Source organism: Aquarana catesbeiana, linkage group LG10 (assembly GCF_042186555.1).
Source record: "Aquarana catesbeiana isolate 2022-GZ linkage group LG10, ASM4218655v1, whole genome shotgun sequence".
In the NCBI taxonomy this organism is placed as follows: Eukaryota; Metazoa; Chordata; class Amphibia; order Anura; family Ranidae; genus Aquarana; species Aquarana catesbeiana.
In genome coordinates, this window is record NC_133333.1 from 166801481 (window position 1) to 166824036 (window position 22556).

General features: G+C 41.3%; 1 protein-coding gene across 1 annotated transcript in view; it reads right to left on the reverse strand.

Annotated features, from left to right (window-relative positions):
- Positions 1–22556, reverse strand: part of SSU72 (SSU72 homolog, RNA polymerase II CTD phosphatase) — a 99232-nt gene that overhangs the window by 9074 nt on the left and 67602 nt on the right. The window contains exons 3-4 of the mRNA XM_073602895.1: positions 6342–6481; positions 3316–3434 (exon numbers count right to left, since the gene is read on the reverse strand). Coding sequence (XP_073458996.1) covers positions 3316–3434; positions 6342–6481 — 259 coding nt within the window. The remainder of the gene's footprint in view (positions 1–3315; positions 3435–6341; positions 6482–22556) is intronic.

Consider the following 22556-nt stretch of genomic DNA (forward strand, 5'->3'; position numbering starts at 1 on the left):
CTTTGTCTCAGCCCTGTGTAGCACCTGCCTGTTGCCTTCACTTTGTACCCCATAATACAATCAAAATAAGATCGTTTTTACACAGAGATCGCTGATCTACATATGTTTACATTATAGAATATGTATGCTATAGATGACACAAAGCCTTTGAAGAAGGACATTTAGTCTGAAACATGTCAGGCGTCATTCTATGTTCTGTGTACTAGCCCGCCACCACTTCATAGGGCAGTCACCTCCATATTTTGCAATTTTGTATAAACACTATTGATTTTAATATTTTTACTGTACAATTATTTTGTCAACTAATGAAGGAATTTTTTTTAAATACTCTCCTGGTCTGTCCTCAAAATCCTGAGGGGTATGCTGTGCCCAAAGCACTAGGTCTTCTTTGTTTGCTTATCGGATTGGTCAGACCAGGCATTACACGCACTGCCATTCCCAATTTCCTTATTATTCCTCTTGACAATACCCCACAGATTCTCAATGGGGTTTAGGTCAGGAGAGTTTGCTGGCCAATTAAGCACAGTGATACCATGATCATTAAACCACGTATTGGTACTTTTGGCAATGTGGGAAGGTGCCAAGTCCTGTTGGAAAATGAAATCAGCATCTCAATAAATCTGGTCATCAGAGGGAAGCATGGAATGCTCTAGAATTTCCTGGTAGAGGACTGCGCTGACTTTGGACTTGATAAAACACAGTGGACCAACACTAGCAGATGACACGACTCCCCAAATCATCACAGACTGGAAAATTTTGCATTTTGTTTGGAAATCAAGGTTCCAGAGTCTGGAGGAAGAGTGGAGAGGCACAGAATCCAAGTTGCATGAGGTCCAGTGTGAAGTTTCCAGTCAGTGATGATTTGGGGAGCCATGTCATCTGCTGGTGTTGGTCTCCTGTGTTTTATCAAGTCCAAAGTCAGCGCAGGAAATTCTAGAGCACTTCATGCTTCTCTCTGCTGACCAGCTTTATGGAGATGCTAATTTTGTTTTCCAGCAGGACTTGGCACCCGCCCACAATGGCAAAAGTACCAGTACCTGGTTTAATGATCATGGTATCGCTGTGCTTGATTGGCCATCCTACTCGCCTGACCTAAACCCCATAGAGAATTTGTGGGGTATTGTCAAGAGGAAGATGAGAGACACCAGACCCAACAATGCAGATGAGCTGAAGGTTACTATCAAAGAAACCTGGGCTTCCATAATACCTTAGCCATGCCACAGGCTGATCACCTCCATGCCACACCGCATAGATGCAGTAATTCATGCAAAAGGAGCCCCGACCAAAGAACTGAGTGCATACTATACTGTACATGAACAGACTTTTCAGTAAGCAAATATTTCTGTATTAAAAATCTTTTTTTTTTTATTGGTCTTATGTAAATATTCTAATTTTATGAGATGCTGAATTTTGGGTTTTCACTAGCTGTAAGCCATAATCATCAAAATTTAAAGAAAGAAATGTGCTCTGTGTATAACACAACTATATATAATATACAAGTTTTACTTTTTGAATTGAATTACTGAAATAAAATTAAAATCTCATCAAAAAGTTAATTTACGAGATGCACTTGTATATTGTTTGGAAGTGGATACTCCTCATCTTACTGGATGTAGCTCTTATACTCAATGTGCTGTTATAGGTACGGATTGTCCCACTTTATGAACTGAAGTGCTGGTACAGTCACACACTTTGTTAAAAAAAAAAAATCATACAAAAAAAAAAAAAAAAAAAAAAACAGAGCCCATTCATGCTTGCAAATGGGGTAGTTTTTGCTTAAACATAGGAGACTCAGCAGGTTTCACTGCGATTAGCTGCGGGCAGGAAGCTCAGTCACATGGAAAGTATCCACACTGAAAAAAGGAGACAAATGCCTTGTTTTCTTTTAAAATACTACTTACATCTGGCTGGTTGTTTTTTAATGCAGGCACTTTTCTTGTGTTCCACACAACAAGATCTAGCAAGATTAAGTGTAAACCAAAGAGTAGCGCCCTGCGATTATTATCAGTTATAGAACTGCAAGTACTATCAAATGGAATCACACTTGCAAATAGAGTCCTTTACGATTAGATGCAGGAGATCCAGCAGGGGTTCCCTGTGAGTAGTGCAGGAGGAAAGCCCCATTGAAAACAGTGGAAATCTGATAGCTCCTGCAGCTATTCACAGATGCTTACTTTTGGAGCGACTACCTGTGAATGTTTGTCCCTGGATACAGACTGTCTGCATGCAGAGCCAATCAGTCGCAGGTATATGCTCCATGAGCGATTACATCCCCTTGAGGGGCTGTGAATAGCTGTGGGAGCTAACAGCTTTCTCACTATTTTTAATGGGGCTTCATTCCTGCAGCTAATCGCAGGGTACCCCTACTCACATTTGATTGAAAACAGATGCACTCACAATTGAGAATGAGGCCAAGGGCAGAATGAGGCCCTAGGCAAAGCAGCAAGCAAATAGAGATAGAGAAGCTGCATATGCATTGCCTATTTTGCCACAAGACAATGCATATCAGACACCAATTACCTAAAAGCACAACCTCCTTCGTGAAGTGATAGGCAGGTCCACGGCTTTGTAAGACAATTAAGAAAACAGAAGGTGCCACCATCTAAGTGTAGTGTTTTATTAAAAACTGTAAAAAAAAAAAAAAAAAGAGTTTAAAATACACTGACAAAACGTAGAAGCAAATGGGAACATCAAACAGTTCTGTGGACACTCACAGAGTTCGGCAGGAAGGCGGCCAAGTGTAGCAGAATGGCGCCTGTGAGTTTCCACAGGACTGTTTGATGTGCCCATTTGCTTCTACCTTTGTGAGTGTATTTTAAACCTTTACAGTTTTTAATAAAACACTACACTTAGATGTAGGCGCCTTCTGTTTTCTTAATTGTCTTACAGTGCACAGAGAACATTCACTACTCTGTCAGAAGAGCTGCAGCCATTGCATAGTGGGACTTTTTGATCCTGGATTTCTACAAAGACACTTGAGGCGGTTTTTCTTTATGGTTCCCCTTTCTCTTTTTGCGCAATTAAGCCAATTTTTCCTTTCTACTTCTGTAAGGTCCACAGCTTTTTCCAATTGCGCTATTCCCCCGGTTTACTGCAGGAGCCAGAAGGTTGTAGCTGAGCCCAATAACATCTACCAGGCCCTAGGCTGCTGCTTTAGGGTGCTTTGAAGATGATCCGGCTTGAAGGACGATCCAGCTTGGAGGACTAGAATTTTAGAGCAGCTTGAGATATAAAGCTGGGCAGCCACGTGTATATGCCATTTCTACATTTAATGAAATGTGCTACAGTGCACCAAATTAATATGTACAAACTTACACATTGGCAAAGTTCACAAATTAAGAAGGCTCCTAATGTGGCTTCTTCATGGTTATCTTGAATATCAACATTTATGACATGTACTGGTTGGCACGTTTCTTGTTCTCTAGAGTTCAGGTCTGTAAAGGAGACAAAAAATAAACATACAGCATTACAACACAGCAATCACTCAGCAGTGCTGAGCATGGCATTTGCAAGACGGAATAGTGAACCATAGAAAGAAAAAGAAAACAAAAAAAAAACAAACACCAGCAATTTAGAGCGTATCTATACCTAAAAAAAAAAAAAAAAATAATAAAATTGCAACTTGCCAGTCCTTGATGTGGTAGCTGCAATGGTTTTCTTTTTTCAGGCTCTTCCCCCTTTATTTTAAAGAAGAATTCTAGGTATGCCATTTTTTAGTTACATTGGTCCAGCTTGGACCAATGTAATTATGCATTCTCCATACCTGGCCAAAGTGGAATGGCAGCTGCTCAGCAAGGGACCCTAAGCTAAGGAGATTACTGGAGTAGTGGTGCCCAATACAGAGATTTACAATTTGCAGGCGGGTCCCACGAGTATGGTATTCCCGCATTACATTGATAAAAGCTGTACCAATGTACTATGTAAAAATATCCATACCTGGAATTGGTGTTTAAACTGGTGATCCTGCCAGTAACAGCTTACTAAAGCTGGCTATAGATGGATCGAAATTTGGCTGGTTTAGCAAGAACCGTTTGATGTTTGATCCATGTGTGGCTGTCCCCAGCATTACTGTACTGTACATATGAAGTCATGGAAGCCACCCAGGCTGGACTTCAGACTTCCTTTATCTATGTTATGGGGAGGGGGATTTATAGTTTAGTGAAGGAAAATAAGTTAAGCTCACATGAAGCGACACAATCACTGAATTTAGCTAGATCAGCAGGTATTTTTTGTGCTTGCGAAAATGTTCTTGTAAAAAAAAAAGAAAAAAAAAAAAAAAGTTTTCCTTGCTTTCTATCTTCATTCCCCCTACTTCCTGTCCCAGAAGGCATTTGTCACCAGGACTAGAAATTTGAGATTGTAAGTTCTTTGAAGGCAGAGACTGATGTGAATGTACAATAAACGTAAAGCAATGTACAAATTGTCAGAACTCTATAAATACTTGTAATAAATAAAATCTGCTAAAAAACCTGGGTGTGCAGGATCTACTTCAACTTTAGAAATGGTTCCCTTTGGCTTTGCTTTACAGTTCCTCTCTCTCTCAATGCAGTTTGATCACCCTCCCCTGACTGAATGATTCATAGCAATCTTAGCCAGAAAAGGCTCCTCTGTGTGCCTCTTTGAAATGAGCTTTAATAAGGAGTCCAGCTACCAAAAAAGCCAGACCAAATGGAATTCCCTAGTCCAATAAGACTGTCTCAGTTGCTAATACATGTATTCTCTGGGGACAAGAGCAGGGGTCTCCAAACTTTCTAAACAAAGGGCCAGTTTACTGTCCTTCAGACATTATGGAGGTTGGACTGTGGGCATTGAGGGGTCCCAACGTCAGTGGGAATAAACAATGCTCCATCTTTGGTGTCAGTGGGAGGAAAAGCTCCACATTGTTGGTGTAATTGGACCCCATCTCTGGTGTGATTGGGAGGAATTGTGCCCCATCATTGGTGTCATTTGGGAGGAATTGTCAGTGTGGGGGGATAGGGGGATTATGCCCCATTGGTATTAGTGGACGAAAATAGTGCCCCATAAAAAGCAAGCAAAGGCCACATTTGGCCCCTGGGCCACAGTTTGGAGACAACTGGACAAGAGCATGGTGGGTGGTAGGACTTAAGGAGATCATACACCGTTCAAATTCTGGCCAAAATTTGAGCTGTGCCTGGCCTTGTCAGCACCCCTTCACTTTACAAAAGTCCTTTGCTCAACTTTTGTCGAAAAAGCAGGCCTAAACTACTGAATACAATAGCATATAAGCCAATATTCCTCTATCCACGTTGTTTAGCATGGATACTGGAATCTAGATGAACGAGAGAAATCTATAGGTGTATGGCAAGTTTACCTTTAAATAGTGAGCTTCTAAGAAGCTAAGTGAAGCATGCTGCGGAGAGATTTACAGAAGGTGCTCCTCTGACTGACAAAAGGTAATAGAAAGAATCTTGTGGTGCCTGCTTCGGCATAATTCTCTAGGGAATTCCATTTATTTAGTTGTCATTGACTACAAACTGTTGACCTACACTGTCAGTCCAGGTCAATTTATTTAAACAGGAAAAGGTTTGAAGCAAAAGTGAAGACCTTATTGAAGCTAAAAATCATCAGACAACATCGTAGACATCATGACATCAATGCAGACCTGGCAGAGATTAACGCGTTTCAGGAATTGGAATTCGCTTAGTCATATGACTAAGCGAATTCCAATTCCTGAATCACGTTAATCTCTGCCAGGTCTGCACTGATGTCATGATGTCTACGATGTTGTCTAATGATTTTTAGCTTCAATAGTCTTCACTTTTACTTCAAACCCTTGAGTGCGGTCAAACCTTTTCCTGTTCCAGTGGCCCCTATCCCGATTGCGGACTGGACCTGCACCGTGAGATTGCTCTCACCTGGAGCGACTTGGCTTTGCTTTCTACCAGGTCAATTTATGATTGAGGTTATAAGCAAAGGCTGCCTGAAAAAATTATTGTTCACATTTGAGATTATGCTGGCGAGTTCAGTCACCCTCCACCCCAAATTCAGGGACTTTAGTATCAGAGTTCCCAGCTCCACCTACTTCATCTATGTCACGCTCCATTTATTTTACGTTCTAGAGAAGGCAGGACCAGCAGAATATCAAATTTTGGACTTGTTAGGCATTCTGGTGGTGGAGGAGCTGAACATTCTGGAATTCTGCCATTGAGGTCTTCAGCAACCAACCAAAACTAATACAGTATATCTGTTCTGAGTAAGTTTGTTTGATCGTGGTGATAATAGGAAATCAGTGCAAGTTTATAATGTCCAATCTCAACTAAAATACAGAACTTTAAGCCTTTCTATGCATGTAACATCAAAAAAAAAAAAAAAATTCTTACCTTCTACTACTTGATCATACACTCTTTCCTCGCAGGTGATCACTAGGTCAAAGTAGTCCTTGCAATTCTGGAACCTCTCCGGTCGTGGCTTGATCCTCTTATTTCTGTCCAGCATGTGTAAAATACCATTCTGTGTGTATCTGAATTATCATGAATTAAGGAACTTTTGCAAAAAGTCATGTTAATTAAAATAAATCTCTTTAGTATTTTTATTTTGTACACATCAACCTATACGTCCAGGCCAAACTTTTTTTTTTAGTGTTGGATAGTGTTGGGAAGAAAAGGAACCCCCATTTTTGCTCCCGTCTGGGATGGATGTTAGAGATATCCCCTTCACTTCCTGTCCCAGTGACAAAAGCTTAACCAGAGACAGAAGCAAACATTTTTTAGTTATGGAAGGGGAAAGCTAGAACCCATCAGCTTTTATTGCTATCTCTGTTGCAGATTTTTCTTTGCTTCTGGTCTGATTAAACCATTCTCACTGGGAAAAAGGGCAAATCTCTCCAGCAGAGCCCAGAACAGCAGTAAAACACCACAGAGGTTTTAACCCTTTCCCACTTTATAAAAAAAAAAAGTTTTGGCTGTATATGTATGTTAAAAGTAATGTATACTATTTCCTAAATGAAGCATCTTTTTATGTGTATAGTAAGCCACCCTTAACAGCTTTAACCTGCTTACTGAGCTGAATAGCTCAAGGTTAAACTGCACACACAACTGAAGAGTTGGGGGCTCCCCTCTCCTCGGACGGGGTCACATGAAGATTCAAAAATAGTCACAAAAGCAACAACTACTGCTATTGCTTCCTAAAAACCAGTGGTATGGGTGCATCCTGTAATAAATGTTTGTTAAAAAGGAAAATCATTGGTTTAAAAATGTCCAAACTTTAGGAAATATTAAATTGTTGTTTACTTTTAATGGATCGCATTTGGAGTTAGGAGTTGGATCAAAGCAGGATCTACATAGTTTGCACAGCACCGCACCCAGCTAAGCTATCTATGCACATGTAGAGCCACTTGTGAGCACATAGAAGCCCCATTTTTAGCCACTATTCAATTTAAGAAAACATTTATATGCAGCCTAGATCATTTATACTAAATGTAACGGTATGAAAAGGAAAGGGTAAACAGTAGCATATTTTTAATGGATATGCCTTCTTAGAACAAAGGGGCGCTCATGGCTACAACAAATCTATTTTAAGTCTTCAACAAATCTAAAATGCAAGAATTAATTAATGAATGGTTTTCATTAGACAGCCTTGTACTATCAGCAGCTGAGAATAGCCAATCTAGTGAATTGGCGTTCTCAATCAATGTGAATATTCATACAGATCTGCTGGAGCTTCCTATGCACTCCTCAATGTAGTTCACATTGAAATTCTCTGCCTTCTGCTAATCTGAAGAGCTGCAGACAAGGTTTTTGTAATCATAAATGTATTCAATCAAGGGCATAACTTTTTTAATAGAAAAAAATGGGTTACATTTATTATTAGACCATTAAAATTAGGATTGTGTTTTACAGAAATTACAGATTAATTTCAGGACTTCCTTTACTACCTTACTCAGGCGATTCAGTCAGTATTGCTGGAGTGAACATTAATAACAACTGTGTTATATAAAGGACATCAGACCTCTTGGATACTTGAGAACTAAAGTTGAAAAACATTGCTACTGCTAGTACACATTCTGGTCCCTTAATACCTTCTCTTTTTTATTTTTTTAAGCTGTGTTGTAGTACATCTTGCCTTCTGTTAGCAAGAGATACTGTATAATGTACCAAAACAGATGATCATTCCTGCCTTGTCATGGCATTGCATAATACATTTCAGAGAGAAGATGTGGCAGGGCCAGAGAACATGGGTGCAAAGGACCGTACAGTGTGAGGAGCGTATGTGTATGCTGCAGGGAGTGACAGGTGTTTGTGTACACCCATCAGGCTGTCACTGTATGGGTGTCATCCCACATCCATGCGTTTGCATTCGTATGGGGATGGATGAGCAGGTCTGGACGCAGAAAGTTAGGGTAACTTTAAATAGGTTTAAATCCATTTTATTTTGGTTAACTGTATTATATTTATTTTACCATCTACATACATTTTTTTAAAATTTTGGTTGGAGTAGGGCAGTACAAGATCCTGGATCTATATTGCTATCCAAAGCCCAGGTGACGCAACTTCCCCCACCAACGCTTCTCACTTCTCTTCTGGTGTGCATTCTTCATATATTCCTATGGAGCATCCACTAGGGTGCCAGTGACAAATGAGTGCAGCAAGCAGCATTCCAGGCTGACTACATGGGAAAATTAGCAAATCCCCACCCTTCCCCGGGGTCATTGGCAGCAGTATAGCCCTGGCAAGTGTCTGAACCTGCCTCACACTAAAGACAAGAGTAAGCACTGTAATGTATAAACAAAGCTGTCTTTAGTAACCAGATCCTAGCAACAGTAATTGTAAAGTAGAACAAAAAATTAAAAACAAAGCCAGTTGCTATGGACAACACACAGGGGTCGATTTATCAGGCTGGGCACTATTTTTTGCAACAATGTACACCATGACACTTATGCCCTGTACACACGGTCGGACATTCCGACAACAAAATCCATGGATTTTTTCTGACGGATGTTGGCTCGAACTTGTCTTGCATACACACGGTCACACAAAGTTGTCGGAAAATCCGATCGTTCTGAACGCAGTGACGTAAAACACGTACGTCAGGACTATAAACAGGGCAGTAGCCAATGGCTTTCGTCTCTTAATTTATTTTGAGCATGTGTGTCACTTTGTGCGTCGGATTTGTGTACACACGATCAGAATTTCCGACAACGGATTTTGTTGTCGGAAAATTTTATTGCAAGCTCTCAAACTGTGTGTCGGAAATTTCGATGGAAAATGTGTGATGGAGCCCACACATGGTCGGAATTTCCAACAACAAGGTTCTATCACACATTTTCCGTGTGTACAGGGCATTAGTATTGGTTTACTGTGCATTGCCTTTCACTGTATCAAAGCTGAATGGTCTTAGTGCATTGGGCTGCCAATTAAAGTAAATGGCAACACAGCACACCGATACATGTAACGTGTGTTGTGGCAAATGTTTTCACACATTTTTCCAAATAAATCCAGTTAGAAAAATGTGAATTCTGCATACAATTTGTTGGAATCTGAAAATAGTTCTACATAGAACCCAAACACTTCAGTTATTTTTTTGAATCCCATACACCTGTATCAGTTCTAAGATCATCATGGCTCATGCTTACTGTTCTGATGTCTACTTGTGCGCATACCAATAAAACTTGTACATAGCGATTCAATCTGTTAAGTTTATTGTTGTAAAAAGCTAAATAATTCAACACCAGTTACTGCAGCTGGAAAAACGTGCAGAAGGTAATGAGATTGGATGGAAACAGAAGTAAAGTGTACATTACAGAGAAATATAGGGTGCAGGTAGAGACTACAGTGGCAGAACAAGGACCAGCAAAGCTAAACATTAAAAAATCAGGTGAATTATTTATAGAAAAAGGTTTTGTCAGTAACCGTATTTATGGCACGGAAAGGCCTTAGTCAGTTTGATCCAAGTTATGACTATTCTATTATGCTTGATTTACTGAGTTTGTTTTTACAGATACTTTTCCTAGGGAAAAATTCTGAATCACGGTTGCCAGTTTACATTAGAAAGTGCCAGTTTATATTAAGACTTTAATTGGAATGTATGTATATTTGATGTTCCGGACTAAACTAGGATTTTTGCTTTAAACAGCAAAATCCCTTGCAGTATGGGACACTTCAATCAATAGAAGTGGGTTAGGGCCCTTTCATACAGAGATCCTACATTCTGATAAGCAGAGGATCCGTGAACAGATATACATGCCACTTTAATTACATCCACGTCCATTCAGCTTCCTGCCAGAGCTTAAAGTGATTGTAAAGGTTGTGATTTAAAAAAAAAAAAAAAAAACACACACACAACAAAAACAAACATGTTATACTTACCTTTTCTGTGCAATGGTTTTGCACAGAGCAGCCTCGATCCTCTTTTTGGGTCCCCCCTCCAGTGGTCCTGGCTCCTCCTCCCTGCCGAGTGCTTGCTATTGGGGCGCTCAAACAGCCTCGCTCCTGAGCAGCGGTCCTGTGAATGGACATTGTCCCCTGTGAGAGAGAGCCGGGAGAGACGCTGCTCTCATGCACCTCACTGGATCGAGATGGGGCTCCGGTAAGCTGGGGCAGCTGGGGAGGGGGGCTGCACCCAGAAGGTTTATGCATTAAAGTGGAAGTTCAGGCAAAACATAACTAACGCTAAACCTGCTCTCTGCCACATTCTAAACCCTGTAAAGCATTCTGCAGTCGATCCGGTCTGGTCCCAGCATCAGTGGTGGCTTCAGTGTGGAGGCGGTGCAGGAGAGGCAGCGGACAATGGGAGTCCCATAGTAAGTCTATTTGTGACGTCACTTCACAGCCATTTCACAGCCGTTGTTGGTCCACTGCTGCACACAGCTTCGGCCGATGGAAACCGGACCGGATGGGCTGCAGAATGGGCAAGTACAGTGATTTTTTGCTTTACCGGGTTAGATAGATTAGGTTTAGAATGTGGCACAGAGAAGGTTTAGAGTTATTTAGTTTTTGCCTGGATTTCCACTTTAGGGTAAAAAACCTTCTGCCTTTAGAACCACTCATTAGGCCTCTATAGGCAGATGGGTGTAAATGTATGCGTGTCCGTTTACATCCTTTTACCTTCGGTCCGTCACATTTATGTACAAAAAAAAAAAAAAAAATGAAAAAAAGGACACAGAACTTTTACATTTTTTTCTTTTTTTGGACCTAAACAGACTCGTTCGTAATCAGATGTAAATGGCCACATGCCTATTGCAGAGAGCGGCTTCCTCAGATTAAGGATCCAATCAAAGCTCTGCAGGGTCTGTTCTCTCTATTGTAAGTGCAGTCGCTGTTAATCTAAGGGGGACATGCAAGTAAAGTAAAATAACCAAATTTTTGCTTGCACATGATTAGATGATAGAAAGCAGCAGAGCCCTGATTTCAGATCTTCCCCTCAGATCTACAGTGACTGTACTAACGAATGCACCTGCCTTAGTAAACCAACCCCATTGGCTTAGCGAGACAAGGAGGACTGCATCTACCAATAGAGCAACATGAAGCTTACGTTCAGATCTGCCTGAAAAACTGGAAGGTGGAGGTCGTTGAAATGCCCATGTGAAAGGGCCCTTATGCAGTTACCTGGCGATTGGTCGCTGGCAACAAAAAAAGTTGCAGGGACATCCCTCAAGGTTACCTCTCCCACTCCCAGCTAGCCCCAGTTTTGTAACAAGCAATATGGAAAACACAAGAACAGAGGAGAGGGTACAGTGCCATATACTGTACTCCAGAAGATGAATTTTACTGGCAAGTCAGAAATCCTATTTTCTTTGTTGTACAGTTGGGACATAGAATCTCCCCACTACGACTGGGATGTCCAAATACATCCAACTGAGGGATGGGGAACATAGCAAACACCACCACCAAGTCCACATAACAAATCAACTAAGACTTGACAAACTCAAAAAGCTGCTTGTGGCACCTTATAACTGAAAGGAACATCAGAGGAGACTCAAACGTCCATCTGTTAGAACGTAGACAAGTGAACAGAAGCCCAAGTGGTAGCTTTGCAAACCTGGGAAAATAATGCCCAATGATGAAAAGCCCATGTCTGGTAGAGTGTGCCTTATAAGGAAAGAAAATAACCATATCCTTTAACCCATAGGCGTGAATGGTAATTTGTCTTAACCACCTAGCAATGGTGGAGTGAGAAGCAGGGGGAGCTAGGAAAGTACAAAGAGGGAATCCTGTTGCCTAAAAGAAATAGTAGCAGTGTTGTAAATTCTCACAGTGTGCACTACATCTAAACAGTGGAGAGAAGTTTCCGTGAGATTGGAGCAGGATATAAGGAAGGACAATATTCTGAATAAGACAGAAAAAAAAAGAGACCACCTTTGTGAGGAAGGAGGACTTGGGCAACACTAAAAATAGTTCCCCGAAGGATAAGGGCACTAACTCAGAGACTCACCTTGCAGAGGTGAAAGCAGCAAGAAAAGTTACCATGCGATTAAAGTGTCATTTAACCCAGATCATTAAAAACCAGTAAATGCTGTATTTCATGGGAAAATATTTTCAATATGGGATTTGTTTTCTGTATTCTGCAAAAAACTTGGTTGATCCTGCTGTTCTCTCTCCCCCCTTTCTGTCCATGTCCCCAATGCAGTTGTGGAATTTGGAGAGCAGTGGTGGCAGATCTGCATATGCTCAGCTTTCAGTGTATTTTCTACCCCAAGCATTTTCCCTGAGTAGCCCATGTGATTATAGTCACACATGTGGGCTTATACACAGTAGTAAATGACAGCCCACTCCCTCTCTCCACCTGCCCACTAACCAGCTCAACTCAATGGGGGCTGAATATTACATCTTGATTGATGGTGGCTTCACCTCCCTGTTATTCTAGGACACAGGCTGGAGGGACATAAAGCCTGTGACTGGCAGAAATACGCCCGCACCAAAAAAAAAAAAATTTATTATATATATATATATATACATATACATATACATACACACACACACACACACACACACACACTTTTATTTTGCACATGTGACCAGTATTGATTAGGGAAAAAAGGTACTTAGATTTTTTTTTTATTATTAAAGAAGTACAGTGCCATCATACACATACAGAAAGAGAATGGATAATGTAAATTAAACAGTGTGTGTTTGGTATCACTAAATTCAGGCAAGGAAATATTCTTAAAACTTTGAAAAGGCAGTTCTTTGAAGCCAAGAGACCCAGATTAAAGCCCTAAGGGGGCACAGAAGAGTATGGGGGAAAGATTTGTGCTACATCTTGAACTAAACCTTAGCTAGGAAGCGAGGGGCCAAAGATCTCTTGAACAGGACAGCCAAGGCCTAGCGTTATCCTTTGATGGTACTGAAGGCTAGATGCTTACCCAGACCACACTGGAGAAAAGAGAAAATACTTCCCATGGAGTACTTTCTAGGATTAAAGTTCCTCAACTCACACCAAGCAAAACGGGTTTTTCAGGTGTGATGGCAGACTTTGCATAAGCTCATATTCTTAGCCTTCCTGAGGGTGGGGATGACTGAGTCTGATAGTCCCCCCGTTTCTAAAGACATGCTGTTAAAACCAGCGATCAAGAAGGATGACATACTGGCCCTTGAAACAAAAGATCTGGACGGGCCCACAAAGCATCTGCAAGGAATCTTAGGATGTCCAACTACCGCATCCTCCTGGGACAATTTGGTGCAATGAGGATCATCAGAATGCCCTCCAACTTGATCCCGTAAAACTGACTAGGTTGGTTCTGGAAGGGCAAAAAGACATAAAATCAGGTTGAACTGATCCTATGGTGTCACTAGCATGTCCACTGTGAATGTCCAAGGGTATCTGGGAGATGCATCCAGAGATAACCTTCTCAGATTGAGGATCCACAGCTTTGCAGAGTCTGAACTCTGTTGGACATTGTCTGACATGGACAGGGATGACCAATACCCCACAACATTAATCCTTTTAGCATAGAGCAGAGCCAAAACCAGGGGTAGGCATCTTGGTGAAAACCAACAGGGCTTTAGACAGACCAAAAGGGAAGAGCAACAAACTGTTAAGACGGATCGCCCACTGCAAAATGCAGATAGAGCTGATGTAGGCGGAACAATGAGAATGTGCAAGTAAGCATTCCAGATATTTAGGGAGGCCAGTAAATCCCCTAGGAGGAAAGTAATGAACGACCTAGCAGTTGGGATTCTTCATATCCAGAATAGAAAGGACTCTTCAATTTGGTTTAAGAACCGCAAACAAGTTTGAGTAGAAACCTTGAAAGTGTTCTTTGGCTGGTATGGGGATAATGACCCTTGAGACAAGAGAATCTGGACAGTACAGTAGCAAGCAGATCTGCATGCCATGATGGAAAAGGAGACCAGTTTGAGAGCATGAATCATGGAGAAGGCAGAGTGTGAAAATGGGGGCACCTAATCACTGGAAAGAAGCCTTGGAACCAGTTTTGGCTGCTTTGGAGGGCCATGTCTTCTTACAAAAGTATGTTTCGGTTGTTGATTTGGCATAGGAAGACAGAGTGATAAAAGGAACCTTTCCTAACCTCAGTAGTAGAAGCCCTACCAATAGAGGAACAGGCTTTCCTGTTATTAGGTAGAAAAGTACTCTTACCCCATGTAATCGTCTTCATTTATTTATCCAACAGGCCTTTGTGATCAACCAGTAACCAAAGTGGGATAGGAGCACTTGCATATAAGCTCAGCTGACCAGCATTTCAAGCAACACTAAACAATAGCCCTAGTCTAAAAAAAAAAAAAAAAAATCCAAAATACTTCCACTAAATGGTCCTTTGAACTATTTTTCATGAAATTGTTTCTTATTATGTTTTTTTTTACATCTTTGTAACCTTCTCTGAACTCCCAAACCTCTTCTTTGCCCCCTCACTTCTGTATATTTGGAACAAGCAGTTTATGTTAGCTGCAGTCATGTGAATGGTTCTAGACAGACACACTACACATGCCACAGTCCCTAGCCCATCTTAGTAGCAAGTAAGAGAGTGTGGCTATGTTCCTACATATAGTGGAACCATGGAGACTTAACATAGCCACCCTCTAACAGGAAGTTGGTTCACAGAAAAAAAAAGGAATTTGGAGGCTATGGAGAGCAAATGAAGGTCTTTGAGTTCTGAATACATACCTGAGTTTTTTTAAACAAACAGTTTACTCTAAGCCAAAGGCTCCTGTGCAAATGGATGGAGAGAAGACCAAATCCTGGAGATTTGGCAAAGTGTGTCCACCAAGCCATTTGCACAGTAGCATAGGGTCATAAATAAACAGTACAAGTGCCTGGACTAAGTGATTTATTAGGATGGAACTAGGATTTTGGACCATGCATTTTAGTATAGACAGCAATCGTCTGGCAAACTGCCATAGAAGCAACCACAGATTGCATGGTGGGCCCGCCAAGAAAAATAAATATAGGGAGAAGCCTCCACAGTAAAAGGGTAAGCTTCTCTCAATAGAAAGAACGAGGGATGCTTTAAAAACAAAAAACAAAAAAAAAAACAAACACCTGAGGTTAGCCAAGAGTGGGAGGGCTTATTTAGGGGTATGTCCCTGCAGCCTTCTTTTATCTGTCCAAACACCTGAAGGTAGCAGCATATAAACCGATCAATGATTAAAGTGTCTATGTCCCATATTGTACGACTAAGAAATGTCTTTTGTGCAGGTAAATCCTAAATACATACTAAAGTAGATGTAAACCCTAACATGACTTTGTTTGCTGTACCATAAACAAATGCCATTTTGAATTTTAACAATATACTTGTGTACATATTTTTTTCAATCCTTTGTTGCAACTGAACTCCTGCGGCCTCTTTGCAGCCTTCCTGTCTACATTCACTTCAATGGCTGTATGGTATTTCTCAGGGCTTATTTCCTGATGGCGACAACAGTGGACCATGCCCGTGTGATGTTTGAGGTATTTATTTTTGTTAAAATTGTCACTTGTAGTCATCAGAAGGTCAGTGGCAGGGGGACAACACAGAAGCACAATTAGGAAACAAGGATAGAGTTCAGCCACCTTTTATAGCAAGAACCTACACAAGAATCCTCATGGCAGCATCACCAGGTATTTAAAGGAAAATCTGTAAATTTAAATATAATGAAAATGACTTTAGAAACGGCATTAAAAGTTTGAATAATTCTCTTTCAGACAAAAAAAACACTTATACTTTTTGCCCCTTTGCATTGACCTAAACCTATCCACCCTTCCCCCCCACAGATGCAAAGCAGAGGCATGACCAGGACAGGGGGATTTGCCATGTTGGATGCAAATAAGGTAAGTTAGCGTTTATAGAGGGCGATTTAGTTTAGATCAGGGCAACAGGGAAAAGAGAATAAGTGCACTTTTTCTGAAGCTTATATGAGATTTGGGTTACTGGGTGGGTGTATATATATATATATATATATATATATATATATATATATATACACACATATACACACACACACACACACACACACACACACATATATATACATATACACCGTGGGGACGGAAAGTTTTCAGACCCCCTTAAATTTTTCACTCTTTGTTATATTGCAGCCATTTGCTAAAATCATTTAAGTTCATTTTTTTTCCTCATTAATGTACACACAGCACCCCATATTGGCAGAAAAACACAGAAATGTTGACATTTTTGCAGATTTATTAAAAAAGAAAAACTGAAATATCACATGGTCCTAAGTATTCAGACCCTTTGCCGTGACAATCATATTTAACTCAGGTGCTGTCCATTTCTTCTGATCATCCTTGAGATGGTTCTACACCTTCATTTGAGTCCAGCTGTGTTTGATTATACTGATTGGACTTGATTAGGAAAGCCACACACCTGTCTATATAAGACCTTACAGCTCACAGCGCATATCAGAGCAAATGAGAATCATGAGATCAAAGAAACTGCCTGAAGAGCTCAGAGACAGAATTGTGGCAAGGCACAGATCTGGCCAAGGTTACAAAAAAATTTCTGCTGCACTTAAGGTTCCTAAGAGCACAGTGGCCTCCATAATCCTTAAATGGAAGACGTTTGGGACGACCAGAACCCTTCCTAGAGCTGGCCGTTCAGCCAAACTGAGCTATCGGGGGAGAAGAGCCTTGGTGAGAGAGGTAAAGAAGAACCCAAAGATCACTGTGGCTGAGCTCCAGAGATGCAGTCGGGAGAAAGTTGTAGAAAGTCAACCATCACTGCAGCCCTCCACCAGTCTGGGCTTTATGGCAGAGTGGCTCGACGGAAGCCTCTCCTCAGTGCAAGACACATGAAAGCCCGCATGGAGTTTACTAAAAAACACCTGAAGGACTCCAAGATGGTGAGAAATAAGATTCTTTGGTCTGATGAGACCAAGATAGAACTTTTTGGCCTTAATTCTAAGCGGTATGTGTGGAGAAAACCCAGGCACTGCTCATCACCTGTCCAATACATTCTCAACAGTGAAGCATGGTGGTGGCAGCATCATGCTTTAGGGGTGTTTTTCAGCTGCAGGGACAGGACGATTGGTTGCAATCGAGGGAAAGATGAATGCGGCCCAGTACAGAGATATCCTGGACGAAAACCTTCTCCAGAGTGCTCAGGACCTCAGACTGGGCCAAAGGTTTACCTTGCAACAAGACAATGACCCTAAGCACACAGGTAAAATAACGAAGGAGTGGCTTCACAACAACTCCGTGACTGTTCTTGACTGGCCCAGCCAGAGCCCTGACTTAAATCCAATTGAGCATCTCTGGAGAGACCTAAAAATGGCTGTCCACCAACGTTTACCATCCAACCTGACAGAACTGGAGAGGATCTGCAAGGAGGAATGGCAGAGGATCCCCAAATCCAGGTGTGAAAAACTTGTTGCATCTTTCCCAAAAAGACTCATGGCTGTATTAGATCAAAAGGGTGCTTCTACTAAATACTGAGCAAAGGGTCTGAATACTTAGGACCATGTGATATTTCAGTTTTTCTTTTTTTAAAAATCTGCAAAAATGTCAACAATTCTGTGTTTTTCTGTCAATATGGGGTGCTGTGTGTACATTGAGGAAAAAAAATGAACTTTAGCAAATGGCTGCAATATAACAAAGAGTGAACAATTTAAGGGGGTCTGAATACTTTCCGTCCCCGTGAATATATATATATTATATAGTGGGGTTGTAAAAAAATTCTGTCAAACTATTGTAACTTGATCTTCTGATGCATTAACCCCCCCCCCCCCCCCCAAAATCCTTTAGAAAATGGACACGAACACTTCCTAACTCCAGTTCATATGGCTATGGTGAAGTATCTAGAAGACAGAAACAATCCAAAAGTAAACAGCTACTTCTAGGGTATGCTATTATTTATTTTATTTCAGTTACTTATATAGCGCTGTCAATTTACGCAGTGGTTTACATATACATTGTACAGTCACATCATCAGAAATCAAAAATTCTCTGCAGACACAGTGCCATGGAAGAAAATTGCACCTGGGCAGTCCCCCACCTCAGAACAGCGGGGAGATCGCTGTACTAACATTGCATAGTTAGTACAGCAAGCTCCTCATTTTTTTTTGTTCAGCCTGCTGGGTTGAATGAAAAAAAAAAATCCTCATAGGGTGTAGGAGGCATCAAAGTGATTGTAAACCTCAGACATGAAATATGAACAAAGCATACCCCCCCTATAGTGTGTAATTGTCTCAATCTAGAGCACCAAGTATGATTTCTTTCTGCTGTCCCATTCTTCTGTTATCACTATGAGTCAGACAGAGCGGATACGAGGTAGCCGGGTGTACATGGGCAGCAGAGTCAGGTTTCTCCAGGCTTTCTATAGGGCAGAAAAGGCTCTGCCTGTGTCCGCTCTGCAGATACTGAGTGGACATCCACCCGCTCTGCTCCGATCAGCAGGGTGATCAGCTCACAGACACCCTGCTGATCATAATGGAATCCGCCCTGTGTGAAAGGGGCCTAAGAATAAATTACGTCCAGTTAATCTTTTCTCATAGCTGAGCTCCTCCATGCCTTTCATCAGTTTGGTTGCCCTTCTCTGCACTTTCTCCAGTTCCCTGATATCCTTTTAGTGAACTGGTGCCAAAAACTGAACTGCATATTCCAGATGAGGCCTTTTCTTACTAATGATTTGCACAGGGAAAAATGATTTCTCTCTGGAACCTATATCTCTTTTACTACAAGAGTCTATGATCTACCAAAACACCCAGATCCTTCTCCACAATTCACTTCCCCAGCTGTTTTCCTAGAATGTATAATGCATGCATGTTTTAGCCCCCAAGTGCATTTTTTTAAATTTATTAACATTAAACCTCCTTTCCACATAGCCACCCAATCAGTGCATTAAAGTGGTTGAAAACCTATACACACACACATATATATATAAACCCAGAATAAAATCCAGCATCCATCCAGACAAAAATCTCAGCATCTCAAAGCAGGGGCAGGGGTCTGAATTCACACACTGCACAGCTAAGGGAGAAGAACCTTGAGCCTGACAGGAGGGAAGGGACACACCCCCCCCTTCACACACCACACAGAAAACAAGCACAGTTGTGGCTGTCTATCACAGGCTGTGTGCTGGAGCTAACCCCCCCCCCCCTCCACCACCACCACCTTTTTTCTCTTGGTGTCAGGGAAAGGCAGTCAGACGTGACTCATGCAGATAACATAAAAACCAGGCAGCAGAGAGAAATTTCATATCTTTGGATAGAGGCAAGGTTTGAGGTTTAAGGTTTATAACTTTTTTTTTTTTTTAAGCTATACACAAGGGCCAAATATCAGCCGGTTCAACAAAAACCAGACATTTGGCCCATGTGTACGGCAGCTTGTCCAGCTTCTGTCGAAGTGGCATGACCGAAAAAAAAAAAAATCTGCTGATCGGCATCCAGTCAGTGCTGGCAGCCAATGGCTCCCTCTCAGAGCACAATAGCTCAGCGGGGAGATCACTGTGCTAACAGATAGTTAAGTACAGTGAGCTCCTCTCAAGCACCTTTTTTTTTTTTTTTTTTCACTCAGCCCATTGAATTGAACAAAAAAAACCCAAAAAAACAAAAAAAAAAAAAACAAAAACCAAAAAAACTGTTATGTCCTGTAAACACAACCGGTTTTCCCATCAGAATAAACTCTGAAGGTTTTTCCGCTCAAGCTGTCTTGCATACACACGTTCACACCAAATTCCGAACGCCCAAAACGCGGTGACATACAACGCGTACGACGGAACTAGAAAACGGAAGTTCAATAGCCAGTAGCCAATAGCTTCCGTCTCGTACTTTCTTTAGAGCATGCATCTTTTTGGAAAGTCGGAACAGCATACAGACAAGCGGTTTTCCCAATAGGAATTGGTTCTGTTAGAAAAATTTAGAACATGTTCTCTTTCTAGGTCCATCAGAATTTTCGCTGTAAAAAGTCTGATGGGGCATACACACGATTGGAATATACGATCAAAAGCTCCCATCAGACTTTTTCTGTCGGACATTCCGCTTGTGTGTACACGGCATTAGTGTGTACCTAGCTTCAAGATCTGCCTGTAAGTTGGAGAAAACCTGTAAGGACGTTATTCCACTACAGAGCCTTATGTTATCTACAAACACTGAAATGGTACTTTTAGTCCGAAACACTTTATCATCATTTTTAAATATGGTAAGGGTCCCAACCGAACCTTGAGGTATACTACTAATGACCTTCGACCATTCAGAATATGAATCAACCACTACTCTCTGAATAATAGTCAGGTTTTCTACCCATTTACAAATTAAATTTTCCAAGCCTCTAGACCAGGGATCTTCAAACTACGGCCGTCCAGCTGTTGAAGAACTACACGTCTCATGAAGCATTGTAAAACTCTGACATTCACAGACATGACTAGACATGATGGGAATTGTAGTTCCTGAACAACTGGAGGGCCATAATTTGAAGACCCATGCTCTAGACTTTACCTTACACATTAGCAGTGTGTGAAGAACTTTGTGTGAAAAACACTTTTGCAAAGTCCAGGTATGCTATATCCACAGCCACTCCATCTACGTTTTTGCTTACATCTTCATAAAAAGAAAGGAGATTTGTTTGACAACTTTTGTCTTTTGTGAATTCTTATTTTCTAGCAAAGACCATTTTTTTTTTTAAATCAAAAGTTTGAGTTTCTTCCAGGCTATACAAGTTAAATTAACTGGTCTGTAGTTACTTGGTAAAGGCTTTTATCCTTTTTTTTAACCCTTCCCACCGAGCGTACGCAGATGTGTGTACTCAGCTACCGGGGGTTATACCGGGATGATGCCCGCAGCTGCAGGCATCATTCCAGTACCGTTTTGTAGAGCTAGCGATTGGCTTTCCGGGTATAACAACCGATGCGGCTAAAAGCCGCTCAGCTGTTAAACCGGAGGAGCGGGAGGGGACATCCCCCCCCCTGCCGCTGCCTCCCGCCGCTCTTACTGGGCCTCCCGTTCCATCGGGAGACCCGATGACCAATCGGCCACCACTGGCAGCTGGGGACAGACTGGAACGAAGCCGTGAGCGGCTACATTCCAGGCGCCTAATAGTACACACGGGAGCAACGTCATGACGTCACTTCCCGTTTACTCGGCTGCCAATGACGCCGGTTTTAAAAAAATATACAGCATTCAGAATCGCCCAAAAACGGCGATCTGAATACTTTGAAGTGCAAAGGAGGGATCGGGGGTCTTTTAGACCCTAGATCCCTCCATAAAGAGTACCTGTCACCATCTATTACTGTCACAAGGGATGTTTACATTCCTTGTGACAGCAATAAAAGTGATGAAAAAATTTTTTTTTTTTAAAACACAGTTAATATAAAAACAAAAAATAAATTAAAAAAATGTTTTTTTTTTTAAGCGCCCCTGTCCCCCTGAGCTTGCGCAGCAAAGAAAACGCATATGGAAGTCGCGCTCACATATGTAGGTGTTTAAATCACACATGTGAGGTATCGCCGTGATCGTCAGAGCGGGAGCAATAATTCTAGCCCTAGACCTCCTCTGTAACTCTAACCTGGTAACCGTAAAAAAAATTTAAAGCGTCGCCTATGTCACACGCTGCACAAATACCCTGTGACATAAAATATTGCAACAATCGCCATTTTATTTTCTAGATTCTCTGCTAAAATATATATATATAATGTTTGGGGACTCTAAGTAATTTTCTAGCAAAAAATACGGATTTTAACTTGTAAACACCAAATTTTAAAAATAGGCTTAGTCATGAAAGGGTTAAATATAGGCATTACATTGGCTCAGTACCACTTGACTGGCACAAGACCAGAGTCTCTAAAAAGTAGAAGCAACGGCTTTGCAATAACAGAGCTCAACTCTTTGAGGGCACTTGGGTGCAAGCCATTGGTCCAGATGCTGTATTTACCTTAATGTTGTCTAAAGGTTTTTGAGCCGTGCAGTTGTTTTAGAGCTATGTCACTAATTATCTCCATTATGGAAATCAGCTCCCTCATTTTCCTTTGTATACAAAGATGAAGAAGGTATTTAATAAAATCTACCTTCTCTTTTGGCTCTTTCAGACAGGCGGCAAGGCTTACCCCCTTCTGAAGAGGGCAGTATAGCAGCAGCTGGCAGGCACTAATGCCACCTCCCGACGCCTTTTTTTTTAAAATGTACTTTTTTTTACTTTTTCGAATCGCCGAATGA